Below are 20,915 nucleotides of genomic sequence, written 5' to 3' on the forward strand. Positions count from 1 at the left end.
AGCTCAGTGTTTGTCCAAAGATGTAATACTTTCTGGGACAATAGTGTGCTTCCATGAATGCCACACAAACTCAATGTTCAAGCAGATTAAATATGCATAACAGTATGCATGTCCACTTTGTATACCCACTTGATTACTTTTCCAGTGTAAACACACTACCTACGTAAAGCCCAGCTATAGAATTGAGACCTGCCAGCCTGAATTTTGATTTTTGCCCGTGACCTTAAGGGCCTGGTTATGCTTAAAAAGAACTAGATCTTACGACATGTAGAAGTGTTTATAGCTGTTCTGAGAGGCCACATTTAAAGGCAAGGTAAAAACCCAACTGTCGTAGAGATGGGCGAGATGCGATAATTGTTTGAATCCTAAAAGACAGTCATGGTGTTGCACTCGGTTGTAGAGATAAAAAGTGGCAGAAGTAAAATAGATAAACAAAAGAGCTTGAAAAACAAGTTTAAACCCTGCTAACTTTCTCAGCTCCACACACCTGGCCCTCTACTGCTTGGAGTTGACGTGAATGTCAGATACCGGTTTCGAAAAAAGTTACAGAAAATGATGGATGCAACCATCCCCTGTCCAAAAGGTGTGGAGGAAGGGGGTTTCCAAAGATTTTCGACGCCCTTCTGATGAAGCATACTGGCAGATTTGGAACTCTCTGAAAGCCCATCTGAACTGCTTCATGATTTGTATGCCTTAATAGCAATGAGACAACATTAAAGGGTAACTACCGTTTTTTTCAGCCTGGACCCTATTTTCCTATGTTTTTGTGTCTAAGTGACTGATGGAAACAACAATTTGTTGGTCCAGTAACCGCAGCTGCATCGGCAGCGGCAAAACAAGCTATAATGTAAGTTAATAGGGCAATTGTCCAGCTTGTATTAACTTTCACAAAAGGGCTTGTTTTGCCACTGACAGGCTTAGATAATATTCTAAGTGTCTGACAACATTATGGAAAGGATTTCTAAGGAGGTCGACCCTTCTGTTAAAGAGTAAGAGATCCTATTTTTAAACATAAAAACATCTGCGAAATTGCATTCGCTAAACCTACCAGACTCCATGTAAATAAACATGTTTAAACAGTCATTTTAGCATCGTAAAATACACTTCATTCAAAGTTGATAGAAACAAAATAAAACTATGAAAAGCCGTTCTGGGTCGTCTTTCCACTTTTCCAACCATCACAACTCTAGTTTTGGTTGAAATGAACACAGTTTATCTATTAACATATGAAAATATGTTGGCTCTATACACGCGAAAAGTATTGCTTTTTTAAATGGAGTCTGGTAGGTTTAGTGCTAGAGACTTCAGAGCTGTTACTGGTTAAACAGAAAGGTCTCAAAGAGGTTTCAAAGGTCTATCTGTGAAGGGATCCTTTCTATAATCTTGTCAGGCACTTAGAATATTAATCTGAGCCTGTCAGCAGCAAAAAGAGCACTTTTGTGAAGGTAAATACAAGCTGGACAATTGCCCTATTAACTTACATTGTAGCTTGTTTTGCCGCTGCCGACTGCAGCGATCTTGCTTAATACTGGACCAATGTCAAAGATTGTTGTTCCCGTCAGTCACTTAGACACAAAAACATAGGAAAATAGAGTCCAGGTTGAAAAAACGGTAGTTACCCTTTAAGACAGCTTTATTCTGTAGAGTTCATAGGCGTGATGCTGTGATTTGGGAGGTTTTGAAGGTTTCTTTGATCTCTTCAGGCTGCACAAGTTATCAAATTAATTACAGAGAATTGCCCGGATCTCTGTTTCCAGGTCAGCTTTTTGGCAGAGGACATGTCTTCACATAGCTCCAAACAAGCCCTGTCACATGATGATGGTAAAGTCACACCAGCTTGTTCTTCTCAACATGTTGTACACTTTAACTTTTAGTTTTAGTTAGGTTAGGAAATGGCTTAAAATGAGTAACATACAACTTTTAAAATGAAGATGTAACATGACGTCACGGACATCATTGCTTCACAGACTAAGGTCAGTAAAACTTGGTTAATTAAAAAAAAGTGACAGTTGACTTATGGTTTCGCTCAGGACACAATGACCGGCCTCCTGAGTGAAACACCGTGTTTGTTTGACCCAGCCACCTTCTTATACATAATTTGGGGCAAATATACAAAAGGTTGCTGCCTAACAAGAAACGTAATTATGGGTCGTTATGAGCTGCTTGCACAAACGACCTATACAGGGTTGGACAGGCTTAACGGAACACGCCGACTTATTGGGACTTTAGCTTATTCACCGTATCCCCCAGAGTTAGATAAGTCCATACATACCCTTCTCATCTCCTTGCGTGTCGTAACCTTGTCTGACGCACCCACCGCTAGCCTAGTTAGCACAGATCCCGGAGGTAACCGGCTCCAACTAGCCTACTGCTCAAAATTAGTGACAAAATAACGCCAACATTGTCCTATTTACATGTTGTGATTTGTATAGTCACAGCGTGTACAAATAACAAGGTCACATGAGACACAGCCATCTTCTAACCGTATACAAACTGGGAACTATATTCTCTGTGCTAACTAGGCTTGCGGTGGGTGCGTCAGACAGAGTTACGACAGGCATGGAGATGAGAAGGGTATGTATGGATTTATCTAACTCTGGGGGATACGTTGAATAAGCTAAAGTCCCAATAAATCGGTGTGTTCCTTTAAACATTTAGGCGGCTTTTTATAGCAACAATGGATCAAATAACTACAATTACAGTATTTGAAAGATGTCAATGTAATGAGAAACTACCTCAGCCTCCAATTTGCCAAAAAATCCATTACCACAGGTCATAAGAATACCTGTGTCACCAAGTAGTCTCATCTTTCTCTAATGCAATGTTCATTGCCATTGATAATGGCCCCAATCCCATTATCTGCAGTGTGAGCGAATCAATGAAATTGCATGTTCTTTTAATGAACTGAATGATCAGGCACGGTATGTTTGTCTGTGGTAATGAAAAACCTGTTGTACTGTACATTTTAGGCAATAAATCAGCTAAAATGTTAGCCCAATAGTAATACTGTATACTGTATTAAGCACCTCGGTAATCCAGCCTAAACTCCACACCAGCTCTGGTGTAAACTAAGTCTGAAAGAATGTTCAATTTTAAATTAGTTTGTTTGACTTTTTCTTGCAACTACGCTCATGATATCTGAACATGATAGGCTCAAAAGGATTTGTGGATGAAGATTGTAAGAGGTGAAGCAAGAGAATTGTTGACTCAGTTGGCCTCACTCTCTCATGCTGTGCCTTGGCATTGCTTCTGTGCACAAAGCTAGCTGTAAGCAGGAGGATTTATTGTCCCCTACAGAGCCTAACCCCATGCAAGATCTGTCTTGAAGTACCGTATTGCCGTTAGTCTGTCTATGCACATCTACTGATTTCCCATAAGTCAGGTGTAATCGTCAACCTGAAACACAGTCTGCCTTCTGATTTTAGGCACCGTGTCTACTCTTTGAGCAATATTGCATCAGTTTTTTTAAAGTCTGTAGTAATTCACAAGGCTGGAGCTATTATGTGAATGCTGACCTCGCGTTAAGTAAAAGTGTTAACATACTTCAAAATACATCAAGTTCGAGGGTTCCTCAAAGTGTAAACGATATCCAGACATACTGATTAAATAAACATACTGTACGAGGCTGTGCAGCCCAGCAGAATGGGAGTGGAACTTTACACAAGCTCCATTTTTTGTAGAGATGCATGCTCAATGTATTCTGTGCGTCACGCTTAGCATGTGTCCCTTTTACTGTCCAAGTCACTCCACAGACTTCCTCTGGGCTGCACAGTCAAGTCTTCACAGAAGCTGGGGAAGAACTGGCTGTCTTTGAAGTATAAACAGTTGGAGCTTTTTCATGCACTTCAAAGAGTGCATTTGAACTTTTTTATGTATACACCTTTTTATAGTGCAAATATTTATGGCTGGTTAATTTTGGAGTCCTCTACTCGTGTTTCAGTGACTGGTTACCGCGTTCATGTGAATACTGGTGCACTCACGGATGTACATACTGTTCTAGTATAATTCAGACAACATGAAACAAAACATGAAAGCTTCACTTCCATATGAAGCAGTTTGTTTTTGGGTGGGCTGTATTCAAAGTACTGACTCAGCAAATTTGCGTGAGTTTAAAGTCTCAAAATCAAACAAACATCCAACAATAGAGAATGAATGAAACATGCAAACATAGATGGTGTTATGAAGACAGCGGCTGTATTTACATGCAGGCCAAAGCTTTGATCTTTTTGCATTCATGAATGTACTGTAATCATCAAAATATTTGAATAGCAGCATCTATCCGTGTAACAGTCATTCAGATTACTGCATTTTCCCATTTACCAAATAGCGTGACTTTTGATTTTCAAATGATTTCAGAATAAATTCAGTTTTCGTTAAAGCGTTGCCAGAGAGAGATGCATTAGATCAACAGAAATTGCACAGCAGTGTGACTGTGCGTTACTTGATCTGATGTGTTAATTTGCTATTGGTTTGGCAAAATGTGTTGGAAGGGAATTTAATTGTGTCTGTCAATAGGTGTGATGTCAAAGATGTTATGTTCCTTTTCAAATTGGAAAAAGTCAGATTGAAGTCTTTCTATTACATTTTTTTCTAATGATGCATAACATGTAAATCATGCAATGGCCCACACAGGTCACTCTCTGATAAATGAATTACTCTGAATTTCAGAAATCACTCACTCATAGTACTCAGCTGCCGGGGTGATCTTGTACTTGGCGTAAGATGTTCCATTGCCGAGGACGGATCCGTTGAGGGCTTTGGGGTCGGTGCAGTTCTCACTGTTCCAAATGTTGCCACATTTCAGCCACGGCAGCTCATTGGTCATGGAGGAGAACAGGTAGTAGAGAGACCAGGCAATGATGACATTGTAGTAGAAGCCAACATACAGGGCTATGAGGATCACAGTATAGCCCACACCTGAGAAACACAGAGTTATTAGTGAAGAAGAACAAAATGGTGGTTTACACTCACACTGTGCTCAGTGCAGTTGCAGCCCAGTGCAAATTGACTTAATACACATTCTCTTTAGAGACAACCATGTTTGATTCATTTTCTGCTGTTAATATATGTTTCATAATGTGCAATGTTTCCAAATAATTTGTATAGATACATGCTGCATCTCGGTATTGCTGATACATGCAGATACACATTGAAACAGGGTGATATTTGCTTTATTGTGTGTGATAACATTGATTGAATTAATTAATTAATTTTAGAAACACCCATAACTCTGTTTCTCTTGTGTAGTTATGCACCAGATGAAAAATGACTTACTGAACAGCAATATTGTTTACAAACTGAAGCTTTTACACGCACAGATTTCCCTGTTTGCTGATTGACTGTAAGTTATGTGCCTCCGCCAGGTGGCGTAGTTTCACTGTGAACACATACTGTAATATTCCTAAGAACATCACATCGCCCTTTTCTTTTTTTTAAAGCAATTACCAATATAATGATTTCACTCTCTGACACATATTAAACCAATTTCAACACTTTTCTTACTGCACTGAACATCATACTCATCTAGAAATATGCTAAATCTGTCTTAACAGTGCCTCTAAGCACTTTGCCTTCACACTCTTGGCCTGAACACATTACCCATAGAATAAGATGAATTCTAAAGGTGACAACACAAACACAAATATTGTTCTAAAGGAAAATTACATTATATCATAAACGTACATTTTCAAAATCAGTCCTTCGAGTTCACAATAGTTCAAGTTAGTGTCAATGTTACAGCCAATTATGTGTGTGTCAATATGTCTTCGTACACTGGGTGACGCGTTGGCAGCCATATAGGTGAGCTCTCCAGCAAAGGTGCGGGTGATTGGCACTGAATGAGCATACAGTTTTCGTGGTATCGTGTCAGGTAGAATGTACCCCGTTGTTTGTTTTTGTATGAATAAAAAGTTAAATTGTGTGGTAATTTCTGAGTGCACGCGTCTAACTAGCTGGATCCAGTTTAGCAATCCCTCAGCAACTTTTAGTGGCAAAAGTCTTCTACAGTCAATTTCTCTCAACCAATATCTACTGTATGTGGCTAAGAGATTGTCCACTTGTTTAACAGTCAATGAGCTGCGTGTAGTCCCTCAGGTAGGCGGTAGGACATCTGTTGTGCCTTTGTGTTGTTGTGATCATAAAGTCATCACTGTAATCACAATCATCATGGGCAACAGGATCTGGTGGTATGTTCAATAGCTCTGGAGCTATCTTCTTGAAGAATTCTTGACTAGGGCTGGGGCGGTTACCGCATTACTGCATTACCGCAATACCGCGGTCACGTGACGCCTACCGCGGGTCTGAGCTCGTCACCGTCAACACCACGTTGTGTCTAATGACATGGATTGTGTCTGATGACATTGTGTCTTACATCGATTCAAGGTTTTCTAAACAAAACTTATCATCAAAAGATGGAGCAAATCCGACCTTTCGCGAGTTGGGGAGCGCAATGTTCCATGACACATAATAACATTCCATTTGTGTTGACTATTAGGCCTATATGCCAGAGTACCTGTGTAAAGTCTTGTATCTCCGTTCTCAGCTGAGGTAGACACATTAACTAGCTTAACAAGCTGCACTGTTTACCATTGCACATTAACCTAGCAGCTAGCAGAGTTCCCTTCTGTTTATAGCTTTATCCTGATAAAACGGCACGGTTGAATTTCAGCCTGCATGCACATTTCGTAGCCTAAAACAGAGCGGCTTACATTGGTAGAGAGAGCAACATGTTGGCGAACTGCAGAGTCCCCGTCTCTGCTCTCTGTCTGCTCAGCTGCTAGACGGGCTGCACTCGGAATTGTCTGCAAACTATTTTATTTATATTTTACTTTATTGACAAAAGAGCATTCTGAACTGTCTGTGGAATGGATCAACAGAGATGAGAGAAACCACTGTGGCACTAAATGATAGCAAAACTCAGTAAAGACTCTATTATATTATATATATATACATTGAGCTGAAATGGAAACACAATCCTGCAATCTTTTTATACAGTCTATGTCTCGGATTGTTACATCTGTCACTAGAGTTAAAGGATGACCTTGGATGTGCAGGTGGAAATGCTCACAGCTCCACAGAATTACCAGCACTTCCTTTTCTATCTGGGAGTATCTCCTTTCCACATTTCTGATAGACCGACTAGCGTAGTATTATGTCCTTCACCTGTCAATTTTGCAGAGTACCACCGTGGTCCCATTGCGGCTAGCATAACAATGATATTATTTATGGTTCAATTTTGGGTTTTTTTTTTTTTTTTGTTTTTTTTTGGGGGCCTCCGGGGGTGTGTCTTTCTTTTCTGGTGAGCTTGCGACACGCTTCTGAGATGGAGAAATCTTTAATAATCCTAGCGAAATAAATTGCAATACCCAGTACTTTTGATTTCACCTGGATTTTGGGGGTCTGCAGCATGCTAAACTGCAGCGACTTTCTTGGAATCGGCTGAAATACCTTGTGCATAGAAGATAAAACTGAAGAACTTGAGCCTGTTGAACTCTTGAAGTCTTTTAGTTTTCCGGTACCTTAAAACAGTTCAGGATGACGTTCCACCAGCTTTGCAACACTGTGGTGTCGATACTGCTGTGACTACTTTAACCAGTCCCAGTGCATTGGATGCTTTGTAGCTGAGAACATTGAGTCTGTCATCTTTAATCACAAAAAATGTACACATTGTCTTGTTCTGCCTTTTCTCTACACTGCACTTGAAAGCACCACTGACAGGCAATGGAACATTGAAGCAGAAGCTTTTTGGTGGGGCTAAATTGTGGACGTGGCATCAGTTTCTCAAAACTTTATCAATTTCACTGATAAAGTTTGCTTAATCAATTAAAACTAGCATGATACTGCCATTCAGCTTGACATGGTTCTTTGACAGCTCTGAGATCTTTTCAGCATCAACTACAACAGGCTGTTCTCATGAACCCTTCGTACATATAGCTACGGAAAGTAATGCACTATAATTCGTATGTATTCCACATATTTATTACTGTATGCACTGCAATGACTGCTGATGTGTAAGAGTAGGGCTGCTCGATTATGGAAAAAAATATAATCACGATTATTTCGGTCAATATTGAAATCCTGATAATTTAACACGATTACTCGTTGACTTCTGGAAAGATGTTGCCATTACTGAACTTAAAAAACAGTGGAAAAAGTTAAATAAATCAAAAGTAAAAAAAAAACACATACAACTGTGAACTTTGCCTTAATACTTTTCCTATTGAAACTTTATTTTTTCATTCAGAAGACAAGAGAAAATAAGAGTTTATGTGCAAAACGTAATGAGCTAAATAATTGTTTTTCTCGATTATTCTGTTTTTGTAATCATTGGGAGCCAAAATCATAATCACAATTAAATTTCGATTAATTGCACAGCAATATATAAGAGCGTGAAGAGAGTTGTGGTGGATTGATGGATGGGTCATGAAACACAGGGCTTTCAAACGGGGAAGCAGAGTTTGTGTCACAGAAAAAGTTTAGGGGAAAACACAAGACTTTCCTCCAGGAAACGGCTGTTCGTGTCCCAAGAGTATTACTTAAGGGTAACTTAAGTAATACTATAGCTCATAGTCACCTTTTGTCGGCTAAACTTAATTGATTGAATTAATTGAAACGACCGGGACCTCACGGTGCCCTGTACCCGGCTAACAGTAACGTTTCCTTAAAGACCCCTAAACTGAACTGTCATGTGACTGGTTGCCACGTCGCTCTAATTTTCGTACGATATCATACAAACCCGTTCATGAAACTGCACTGACTATAAAAACATCACAGCTGTAAGAGTTGTGTTTTCTCACCTGGTGCAGGTTTTGTTATGGGATGGCCTTTCTTAGGGTGCTAATTTTAACTAGTCTTTTTGTTGCATACACTTAACCTACCAGTCACCTAACGGTGACTGGTAGCTGCATAACAATCAACTTTTTGTGGCTAAACTCAACTGTCACGACCGCTGTAACGGCCGTCACCTCACAGGGACTAGTACCTGTGTAATGGCAAAATTACATTTAAGCATAATTCCTTTTATTTCTACTTTGATTTTCTTACAATACAATGTGAGCCGTGTCTGTCTGAACAGATAGGGGCTACAAGGTCACCCTAAAACTATCTCTAGTTTTCCCATGCCAGTTGAACGTAACTGGGGGGGTGAAGGTCGTACAGGGAGGAGGAGGCAAAATGGCTCCGAGATGTCTCTTGTGTTTTTCGATTGTTTTCATGTGTATCAGATCTCCTGTAAGAATTGTAGCGTCATAATAAGCCAAGTGCGTGTGTGCTGTCACTCTGAAGATGCATATAAGCCTGGTGTTTCTGTTCACTCATTTGAAGAAACCCTTTCCACACTGGGCTGATGTCTTTTGTGAAATGTATGTTCTTCCTATATTTGCAAATATATTTTTAATAAAATACAAAAACCAAACTTGGTTTAGTTTCTACTGTCTTATTTGTTTCACTTTACAAAAACTTTGAAAACTCTACCCCTGCTGCAAAGGAAACTTCCACAACACCTGCGTCACAGCCACCTTTCTGTGGCTAAACTTAACTGCCATGTAGGCGTAACGGGTGACCGGTCGCCGTTTCATGAGATATCATACAAATCGTTGTGCACGATAAATCGTTGCACACATCTTTCCCTCAGCAACATAGTGGTGGGTACATTCACATTGTCATTCATCAAACTGGGCGCTAATGCTTACTTTCCAACATTTGGCACTTTTCTCTTAAGTACATTTTGGGAGGAGTTGTTTTGTCGCCACTGGAATGTGATATCCTTACGTAAAAACAGAGAAGCCATAAATCCATCACCTACTCATTCTCGGCAGGAAAAAAGCAAACCCTCCTCAGTCCTGAAGCCAACAAAAGCAATGAATGGTGCTGATTCAATAGTGCAGACTGAGGTACTTATGTGCCAGTAGCCTATTTTGAAACACACTGCTTCATAAAATAATCTGTTGTATAAGGGACTACAACATAAGAAAAAGTCAGGCTTCCGGATGCATGTTATTAGATCTAATTTTCTCGCTGATCTACGCAAGAAGGCTAATGCTAGTCAGGACAGCTCTTTGCAGGTTTGGCTTTATAGTGAAGTCCAAATCACAGGGAAAAAGATCATCTTGTAGTTGCTATGATTAACTTTATTGAAGTTTCAGTTTAAAGTTTAAACAACATAAATCTATGCTAGTCTAGTATTTTATAATGTGCTCAAAGCCTTCTCTAGTCTGACTATGACCAGACCAAGCTCAATCTTTTAAGATTGAACATTAGTCTGGGGAGCCTGCTCTGTATTTTCTCTGCACAAGACGTGTGATCAACGGGCATAGTTCAAATGACTCTGTACGCAATTGGATAGTCCTTCAACCAATCAGACCAATGATTGGGGTGACGTAGCAGCAACAGCGGCATCAACGGGTTGCTGAGCTTCAGTGGCCGAATGCAAACAAGACGGTGCTTGGTTGCTTCTCTATCATCATTGTGTTAAAGCCGCCAATAGCGCGCCAGGTGGATAAGCCAGTTTGTGATCGGTCCCCACAAAATTGTAACAGAAGCAGGATAGATAAATGTACAGGTTTCCAGCCTGAACTGCAGGGCGAAATCAAATCACCGGCAGATCGGGCTGGGTTTACCCAGTCTAAGCCTTCTCTATAACAATAGTACATAATATATCTTTGATTGTTTGATCTGAGATTTTTGGTTGTGTCTCAGATTAATTTAATTGATTGCCTTGCAATAACATTGACCCCAACATCCTCAGCATGCCATGGACACTAGCCTGATTTGCTTTTGCTTCACTCATTTTAAATTGACATTTAAAAAAAGAATATAGACAGGGGTATAAGGTTGGAAGTACAAGCGGAGAAAGGTCAGAAAAATACAGTGAGGTGAAACAAAGAAAGAGGTGATGTGACAGAGATTAGTTATAAGTGACACTTATGAACCTATGAGGGTTATTAAAGGACACGAACAAAGGGATGAATGAAAAGGGCACAGCACTAAAGAGAGGCAATAAAAGATCTTGACTGAGCTTTACGTAGCACAGTTAAAGAGGGTAAAGAAAGGCTGAAGTAAATAGACATGCAAGTTCACAGGTGTGTGTGTGTGTGTGTGTGTGTGTGTGTGTGTGTGTGTGTGTGTGTGTGTGTGTGTGTGTGTGTGTGTGTGTGTGTGTGTGTGTGTGTGTGTGTGTGTGTGCGTGTGTGTGCGTGTGTGTGTGTGTGTATCTGTATCTGTGTGTCTGTTAAAGCTCACCTTTGAAAACAGGGCAAATTTTCCAAACTGTAGCCGCCCCTTCCCTGTTGTACTGGCCCAAGGCAAGTTCCATGTAGAACAATGGCATCCCCGCAATAACCAAGAAAAGAATGTACGGGATCAAAAAGGCACCTGGAAAGAGAAATCATTTCATGCTTTACATTCTTAAGTATTTTTTTAGCTAATTTCCTGCTAGCGTGACTTTAGCTTACAGTTAAAATATGTTGTAGAATAGGTGCTCAATGTAGAAATAAGTGCTATGCCAAAACAAAATACTAAAAGAAAAAAAAATGCTGTTTGGTGGTCTTGATATTGTTTGAAAAAACAACACACCATAACTTACAAGCAGGAAGGCTCACAGCTATTTTCATGTTGTGCCTCAGCAGCCCATCCATCAACAAGGAAATGACTTCCTGTAATTGAATTGTTCTTGACATTGTCCATCACAAATGACACATTATCTACAGTAATGAATACATTTTGCTGAGGGCCAATATGATTGACAGGACAGTGGTAGAGTTGACCTTTTGGGCCACTGAGCACAACATGTTGATTTTCCCCATGTGAATCTACACGCAGGCAAACAGAAGCCAGGGCACACATTGTAGTGAGCACTCTGTTGATGAGGATTGTTGAGGGTAAAACAACACTATATTTAAAACAATCCTTTGTTGATTCAACTACACACGCTGTACTTTTTTTCTCTCTCTCTCTCTCACTACAGTGCGGCTTCAGAGCTGAATAGTTTTGAAAACTGATTCACACTTACTGAGTACACCTGAGCTCAGACACTTTTTGCGTTAGACCAGGCAAATAAGCCTTACACTATATTTGCAACTGGAAAAAGCAGATATTTATAGGGTTTACAAGTCAACGCTAATCCATTCCATGAATCATTTGACAATATAAAACGCCAAAGGTGGGTTTTAGAGCTACAGTGGCTTTACACATGTGCATTCCTTTATGAAAGGGGACATTTTCTCCATTGTGTAAGCTAAAACACTTTCTAGTGAACTATGGATTTAAAGGACTGAAAGTAGCACAACATTAAAGCCATTTCAAAATCCATCCATCCATTATCTGTAACTGCATATGCTTCACAGTGTCGTGGGGGGCAGCTTACATTGGGGGGAATTTTAAAATAACAATGTATCTAGTTAATTAAGACATTTTTTGGTCCTATTTTTTTCAAACGTTTCAATTGAAAACAGAAACATATTGAAGATAAAACAACTGTTTAAAACAACCTTAGTTGTTTGTGATTCAACTACACACACTACTTTCTTCGCCCTGCTCGCTACAGTGCACTTTCATTTTTTAATAGTTTTCAGGGTGGTTATTCTGTATCCAGACTTGCTGAGTAACCAGGATTCCTGCCATTTTTCGTTAATTATCTGACCTTTCACATGATAGTCAGTTTACACAGTATCTTTTTCCCATGTGAATGCATTGAAGAAATGAGGCCTTTCCTTGATCATGTAAGCTACAGTAAATGACCTTCCCCCATTAATACACCTGGGACAATTGAACAGCTGATTCAAGAATATTAAAGGAACTAGAATTAGAAAACCAACATCGAAGCTAAATAACTGTAGCTGGAGTCAAAACAACTTGAAAGATTTGAAAGTTAAATAAATTAAGGACGCTTTGGCACCTGACCCCTAAATGAATGAAAGAAGACAAAACATCAATGAAGAAAAAAAAAAAGTACTTACATTTTTCTGTGGGGACTTATTATAACTTGCAGTGTACCTGGTCGACCCAGTCACGCATTGTAAAATTAATTCTTATGTTTCTACAAGGATTTATTACCTTAGCATGGCGACGCGCCATGATAAGTTTTGGGACCTCTTTTAAAATTGTTAAGACATCTGTGCACGCGCTGTAATCTATCAGACATACATGGTTTACTCACCTCCTCCATTTTTGTAGCACAAGTAAGGAAATCTCCAAACATTGGCCAGGTCAACCGCGAAGCCAATAACCGACAGGAGAAAGTCTATTTTCTTGCCCCAAGTTTCTCGCTCGTCCTCGGTGGATCCGGGAGGACCTGCGAGGTGGCCAGGGGTGGGAATGATGGAGGAACTGGTGTACTGGACGCCATTCTGGTCCTTCACCAGTATCAGTTCAACCTCTTTTTTCTCCACATTGCACTGTTTCAGCGGGGCCACCGACGAGAGCTTGTGTTCTGGCAGAACCTGGATATTCATCTTCTCCCTGGTGCTCTCACGGCCCCCTGCGCCTTCGGGCGGAGCTGGTGGTGTGAGTCGGTGCGCTTAAGGACGACAATCCCGCTGACAAAACACAGGATAAGCGAATGTTCTCCACCGAAAATACAGCTGATACCTCCGCGTACACGGGCTGGAGAGGAGGGGAGACAGAGAGTTTGGAAAGGTTTGGTGTTTGTGCGTAAAGTTTAAGTACAGCGAAAAATACAGGTTAGGACTGCATGGGGTGGGATAGGTGTTCACTATTCCTCCTATAGCAGTAAGACCTAATGTCTGTGTGCTACTAATACCTGCACATTATTCAAATACAATATTGCATGTGTAGTCTGATTCCCAGCAATAGCAGGTGAAAGACAGTTCAGAGCGAATTCGTCTCCATGTCAGCCCGCGCGCTGAGCGTATTTAGCGCTATCAAACAATCACCTAAAAACATCATAAGGATAATGACAAAGATACATGATTATTTGAATATGTCACCGTTACTAAATCTATTTAAAGCTGAAAGGCTTTCCTCCGTACTTGGTAAAGCTAGGGACACTTCTCCATGACCCGATGCTGCTGTTGTCCAGATGCATCTGAGGGAAGACTGCCCATTGTGAAGCAACTCTAAGACTCGCCTTATCCAGCAGATACGATATCAAATGCAGGCTTTTAAATCGGGTTGCTCTCTCTCTTCCACGTGGTATTTTATAATTGAACACTTTCTCTCCAGTATGATGACTTGGGATGATCGCTTTTTTTTTTTGTCTGAGCTCAAGTTCCCATAAACTTGTGCATCTGCTTTTGACTTGTCAGCGCAACAGTCAGTCGGGAGCACGCTGGTTTTAAGATGAATCTACGTAGAGTGGAAAATAATATGACTACTTACCTTTTCTATAAATCAAATGTTCTGTTTTAGAAAACCTCGAGGTGAACTTTATAAGCCATGGGCGTGTGCATTTATTTGATGAAGAGTTTTCCATGTCTAGAATAGAATAAAATAAAAGGAGAATAAAATAAAACGACGGATCATGTATTTGCTTTTCAGATTTAAGCCTGGATATAACAATGTTCAAGAGACATACGATCACTGTACCTTCAGCTCCATATTAGTGCTTGGATTTCACATGCAGCAAAAACTTTTTTTAATGTTTTAATTTGGACTTTATCTGTTTCTTCTCTGTACTAAACAGATTGAATTACATTTTTCTAAGAAGCCATGAAAGCATTGTGTTCTATGTGTAATTCAATTCTACAGCAGCTTTAGCCAGGGGCAATGATTTTTATTAGATATGGTTGATCAGTTCATCCCATTTAAGTCAATGAATGTTCTCTTTGCTCTCCAGTGCTTGTTTTATAAAACCCTAATAGGGCTGGTTTTGGGCGTTTTGTTTGTGAAGATTGAATAATTGCAGCGATGGTAAAGCAAAGGACCAGGTAACAAGGAAGGATAATGTGTTATTACTGTTGTTCTCTCCTGAGTTAGTTCTATTCTTTTGCACTTTGTTTTATATTGTAAGGTATCTCTATTAATCTATTACTATTGAATTACCATCATGGTAGTGTTTGATGGGGGAGTGTATTTCTTAATGTGTACTAGTGTGATGTTGTACATTCAACAACTGTATTTCTTAAAATTTTAAAAATACAAATAATCCAGAGTAGCATAGTTCGATTGAAACCATCCATCAGAAGTGATTTACAGATGTAAAGCAGGTGCATATTGAGAACAGACAGTAACAAGTAGGAACTGAACCTGTGATCGTGCACCCGCAGAAGTGTACTGCTAAAGGCAAAATGATATCCTCCTTCACCTGTTACCTTTATCATCCTGGATTCCACCTTCTTTTTCTTAAGGTTCAGGCTCTCCCATGTTGACCCTTGGATGAGAATTTAATGAAACAAGACGCAGCCGCTCAGCAGTCGCAGTATGACCCTCTGGGTTTAACCCGAGCATTTGGTTGGGGTCACAGCGAAGAGCTCTACTTCTGTTCCTTTCTGTCCATTTGCCTCTGCACTTGCTTGTGCATAGATGCACTGCTTCTTCCTTACATTACCATTCCACCACCTTTTTCTAGAGGGGTAGGGGTGTTGGACAGGGGGTGTATAAGGGGTGGTGGAAGGTCAACATTAGAATCCACATAGAAGTGATATACAGCATTTTAAAGCTGATCATTCTAATGAGTTAGGATTAGGGTTATTAACCCTAATGGCATTAAATTGTTGAAGCAGTTTTTTGTTTGATACCATTTGTTACACAGATTTGGTGAACAATTTAACCATATTTTACGACTAATTAATTGATACACTGTAAAAAAAAAAATAAGATAAGTTTTTTTTCGTCAGCAATACATTTGATTTCATTTCATTGTGTCAACAAAATACATCTTTTTGTCCAAGGGACTTGAAACATTGCGTTGCTCTGACTATTATAATTGCAAGTTGCCAGTTTATATTAGTTGTTGAAAGCTTGGGAATTAGTTGGTGGACACATTTTATTTTTATTTTTACCCTCAACTATTATCGTTATGTTGACAGCACAATCCAGAAAGAGTTGTTAAAACTCAAAATAATTTACAGTGTAAGAATTGGGGGGGGGGAAATCCCTTCAAAATACCACATTAAGACACCAAGATCTTGAAGAATACCTTAAAAAAGCAATGCTGGGATTTGGTATCAAAAACTTTTGAGTGTTGGAGATTGGATGGGGAGCACATCTTTTCTGGAAACTGCCTACTTTCTCTGAATGCCCTAGTTCTCTAGTTTGTAGTTGTACAGTTCCATGAGGCTGTGATTATTCTAGAGGTCACAACAAGTGTTATTAATACAGAATGACACAAGTTCCAAAAAGATTAGAGATAATTAGATAACATAATTACATGGTATACACTTTTCATATGAACCCAAAAAAGTCTACTTATAATATCAACCAACTCCAAAAGGCCCTCAGTATGCAGAAATATTCAAATACATATGATACCAATATATTCACTGTCAAGCATCTTCTATCTTCAAATCTGTGCCTGCTATAGACTCTGAAAGACAAAAACTCGTCCGGGCCCACCGACGCACACTAGAGGATGGATACCCGAACCGAGCCCGTCGGGACCCAACGGTATCCGACGGGACGGGCCGGGTTCGGACAGATATTTAAATTAGAACTGATTTTGGATCGGGCTCGGTCACATCAGCGCAATAAGGCATTGAACATTTTAAATTTAAAAAAGCTTATTATGTAGGTGCACGCCTAATGTGCGCTTGTTGCCACGTGTGCGCTGATGTGCTCATCTGTTGACATTTCCGAATGCCTTCCTACAGTTGCTTAATAAAAGCGGGCTTTCCACACAAACAAACGTAGGTGTCATTAGTATGAGAAAAAAACGAGATTGTATCTGTGTTGGGCTCGGTCCGGGTTCGGTTACTGCTCTGTCGGACGCGGGCCGGGCTCGGACAGAAAAATGCGGCCCGATCCGCACTCTAACGCACACACACACACACACCATTACGACCTTTCTTCCACCTTTTCTGTGTATTTTAAGACTCTTGCAGTTTCAGTCGTGCTTATTTACTTAGCCATTAGTGTCAACTATATCATAAAACATGCTTTAACTCCATAGTACAAATAAGAATGACTTAGAATGACCGTTTACTGACCAGTGTTTTATGACACAACTTAACTGAGCCTTTCCAGATAGGCTTTGTCACAGAAGTCATTTTGACTTATCACAGTAGGACAAGCACATGTGTGAATAGTTAAATAAATGATGGCTGAATTCTATATAGCTGCTTTGATTTCAGGTTCCTGGCATCATGCATTGGTAGCCACCGTTAGTGTTATTAGTAACACATGCTTCTCCTACTATGACAAGTGAAAACGTCTGCTGTGAAAAGCAGACAGACTTTGAATCTTGTTGCTGAAATGTGCTATGTAAATTAACGTGCCTTGCCTTTTAAAAGGCCTATTGTTTTGTGTGAGCCAGGCTTCTAAAATTTGGAAAGTGCTCATTGATACATCAAGGGCCTTTTTCTTTTGTTGTCATTCCATAGACTTAAAGTACCAGGTCTGAATGTCATTAAGCTTCTCTTTCTAGGCTTTACTAGTATCTGCAGAATGTAAGCACCTCAGCAATGTTAAGTCTTAGGGGCCGTCCACACGGAAACGTGTTTTTGTGCAAACGCACATGTTTTGCATCGTTTGGGCCGACCGTCCAGACGAATCCTGCAAACGCACTGCCTGAAAACGCACTTTTTTGAAACCAGGTCTCAGGGTGAAAAAATCCGAAAACGGCTCTCGTTTGGCTTCGTTTGGATGGTGAATACGGATCCGTATCGATGATGTCATCGCCACAGCCCTCTTTTACACCCTCTCCCACGGCCGCTGACGCAAACAACTGCGGTGAAGCTAAGCGAGCATGTCCCATCTCCATGGTCAAACCAGCTCACTTCATCTAAATACTCTGTGTCTGCTCCCTGACCCTTCCCTCTGGATTCTACACAAGATATATTGCTAACGTTATGTAGCCAACGTTAAACATCGCTAAAGTAGCTGACCGCTCCAGCAGCGAAGTAACGTTAACGTTAGCTGCTATGGCTATCTGTTTATAAAGTGGAAGTAGATAACTTATCAACTAGCTAGCTAATCTGTCTGCTTATCAACTCCTTGAACGGATTATAGTAACTTTTACCACGGCTTATTGTAGAAAGGCTACTGCAAGAAAAACGTATAGATTATTAAAAAGACATCATTCATGGATCATTGATGTTTGTTTGACTGCCGATGTTAGAGCTAGCGAACGTTAGCTCGCTGCTAGCGCGCTGCAATCATGCAAAATAAAAAGCAATCCAACAGTAAACGTAAACAAAGACTCATTTTCTTGCGGCAGCCTTTATAAAATGAGCAGTGGTGAAAGTTATTATAGTCCACGGATGTATTAAGAGAAAATGATAATCTAGCTAGTCATGTTATGATGGGAAGTGGAAGTGACTATGCTCTTCTTCTCCGTTTTTTGGTGAATTTCTGTAGCAGAAACAGCGCCGCCTATAGGCCTGGCATATGAAGTAGCGTATTGAGTCATTTACAAGTGGATTCGTTTGGACGCAACTATTCTTGAAACGAATCCAGGGAAGACGGGTAAAAAAAAGATCGTTTTGGTACGTGTGGACGGGGCCTTATTCCTTACATGATGAATACATTCACTGAGAAGAAATAGTGTGAGTCAGATGTCGTCACAGAGAGAAACATTTCTTAGTGGCGCATAGCACATCTGGGAAATGGGGTTGTATATTTACCAACAAAAGGGCCAGGCCAGTAAAGTGAGTTTCTCAGCAGCAGCGCCTCATCTTGTGCTTCAGCCAACACCTACACTCCAAACAAATCTGTGAGAATGTGGTGCCATTGTCCTCAAAATGCTTGAAATAATAACCATTTTTTTTTGTCTCCTTCATCTAAATATCAAAGAGTTTTATCTTTCACTAGGTCACAACCCTTCCATCTCCAAGTTACTGGTGAATGGAGAAGACAGCAGGGGGCACACACACAAGTTGAGTTAGAATGCTTGGTAGTAATTAAGGGGCACAATAATGGAGGCTTGACAGCAGGAGGATTGGTATTATTGCTGTTTGAACTGTGAGAGTGCTTAAAAAAAGAATGTGATTGATTGACAAGTCTCAGAGAAAGATTACATCACCCATAAGAGACACATTTTTTTATTTACATACTGACATTTCTAATGTTCTCTTATGTAATTTTTTCGTAGGACTTATTGTTGCACTGTCATAAACACTGTAACACGTCATACGTTCTGTCACTTGGCTCCTAGAAATAAAGAGAGAAACATTGTTATCAATAAATGGACATTTTTTTTCCTCGCCTCGCAAAGCGTAGAGGGATGAGTTTAACTTTTTTGGGATCATGTAAACACTTCCACACCTTATTTGGCAAGTCTCACTGACAAGTAAAAGACAAATGTCTTTTCCACAACCTTGCGCTGACCCATCTTTGAATATTACACAGGAAACGTTGTTGCCCGTCATCCAAAAAAAATCTGGAAAAGAATCAAACGCAGAGATGTGAAACACCCAAAACATTGAGCAAAAAAAAACAAACCCTTGGCTGCAGATACCGCAGCAGATACCGCAGCAGATACCGGCGTTGGACCGCTGATGTTTCATACGGTTCCCCAAATCTTGCCCTCACCGGGACCTTCACTGTTCCTATAAACCATCACACAGGAAATTAGGAACAATCACTTCCCTGAGAGAATAATAAGAGAGAGAAAGTCAACAAGGTGTCATCTGGTGTGATAAGGAAACGTAACAATGAGGTTTGGAGGAACTCCCCGAAGAGCTGAAAGAGACAGCTTGCCAGGTTCAAGACTGCAGGAGTCAAGAGTGGTGCAAGATGTGTGTGTTGTTTGGGCGTGTGTTTGTAAGTGCATTATGGTCTCATCAAAAAATGTGTAGATATCCACACCGTGTTATGCTGCCAAGCATTGTTCAAAATTCAGAGAATTATATTGTAAAAGATTATACTGTACGTCCCAGAGTTTGCCAAAACACACAGTGCCAGTATGGCTTGCTGAATTAAAGAGAAAGGGGTATAAAATTATATACAAGACATCTAAAATATTTCCATTGGATGATTGATACAGCCATGAAGAACAAGGCCTCTTGGGTTACAATATTTCACTTAATGTAAGCATCAGATGCTAATACATGACCTATCAAAGGCATTGTTTCAGTCATGTGTGAGAAAAAGGAAAGAATAGCTTTAACTATCCTTGAAATGTCCTCACCTTACCCACAATTTACAGTATTTTAGCTCAATCAGTAGTTCTAATCCGCAACTAACCTCTAACCTGCTGTGTAATGTTAATGCACACTGTGCTGCATGTTTGAAGCCATACATTCATGTTCATCATGCAGGACAAAGGAGGGGTCACAGGTGTGTATACACACACCCGGGTATCCTGTTGATATAAGAAGGAAGGTCTATTCTAAAGGAACCTAAAGCCAAAATATCTCAGATTTCTTCTTCTTACATAACTTTCCTGTAATGTCCTTGCACTGATTAAGTCACTTCACAAAAAAATAAATTGTCTGTTTAACTATTGCATGACCAATGCATCCTTCCTTTGTATTGTATTGCTGGTAAAACTTGCATCTTGGTTCTGTATTTATAGAAATGTAAAAGAATGTACTCATACTCCCGGTGGATGGGACTTGTGACAATACAGACAGCATTTACCATCTACTGTATAAGTCGAACCCATCAACAAAATAGGTTAAAGACCCTCAAAGTTTTTGAAAGAAACAGATGACTGGGTCTGAACCTGGGGTGTAGCCAGGAGGACATCCTCATTTGGCTTTAGAAAACAGGGCTCCCTGGCTCAATTGTGGCACACAGTAGTGTCACATCTATTAAACAGCGAGGCCTGTCGGTTCTGACCTTTCCGTCCAGCCTGGCACAGT

At 40.1% G+C, this 20,915-nt stretch overlaps 1 protein-coding gene across 1 annotated transcript in view; it reads right to left on the reverse strand.

The window, feature by feature from the left end:
* The window catches only part of slc6a2 (solute carrier family 6 member 2), a 34,404-nt gene extending 20,301 nt beyond the window's left edge, over window positions 1-14,103 (reverse strand). The window contains exons 1-4 of the mRNA XM_039795793.1: window positions 13,986-14,103; window positions 13,154-13,599; window positions 11,239-11,370; window positions 4,680-4,917 (exon numbers count right to left, since the gene is read on the reverse strand). Coding sequence (XP_039651727.1) covers window positions 4,680-4,917; window positions 11,239-11,370; window positions 13,154-13,448 — 665 coding nt within the window. The 5' untranslated portion in view covers window positions 13,449-13,599; window positions 13,986-14,103. The remainder of the gene's footprint in view (window positions 1-4,679; window positions 4,918-11,238; window positions 11,371-13,153; window positions 13,600-13,985) is intronic.
* Window positions 14,104-20,915: the final 6,812 nt, after the last annotated feature.

The sequence above is a fragment of the Perca fluviatilis genome, chromosome 3 (assembly GCF_010015445.1).
Source record: "Perca fluviatilis chromosome 3, GENO_Pfluv_1.0, whole genome shotgun sequence".
In the NCBI taxonomy this organism is placed as follows: Eukaryota; Metazoa; Chordata; class Actinopteri; order Perciformes; family Percidae; genus Perca; species Perca fluviatilis.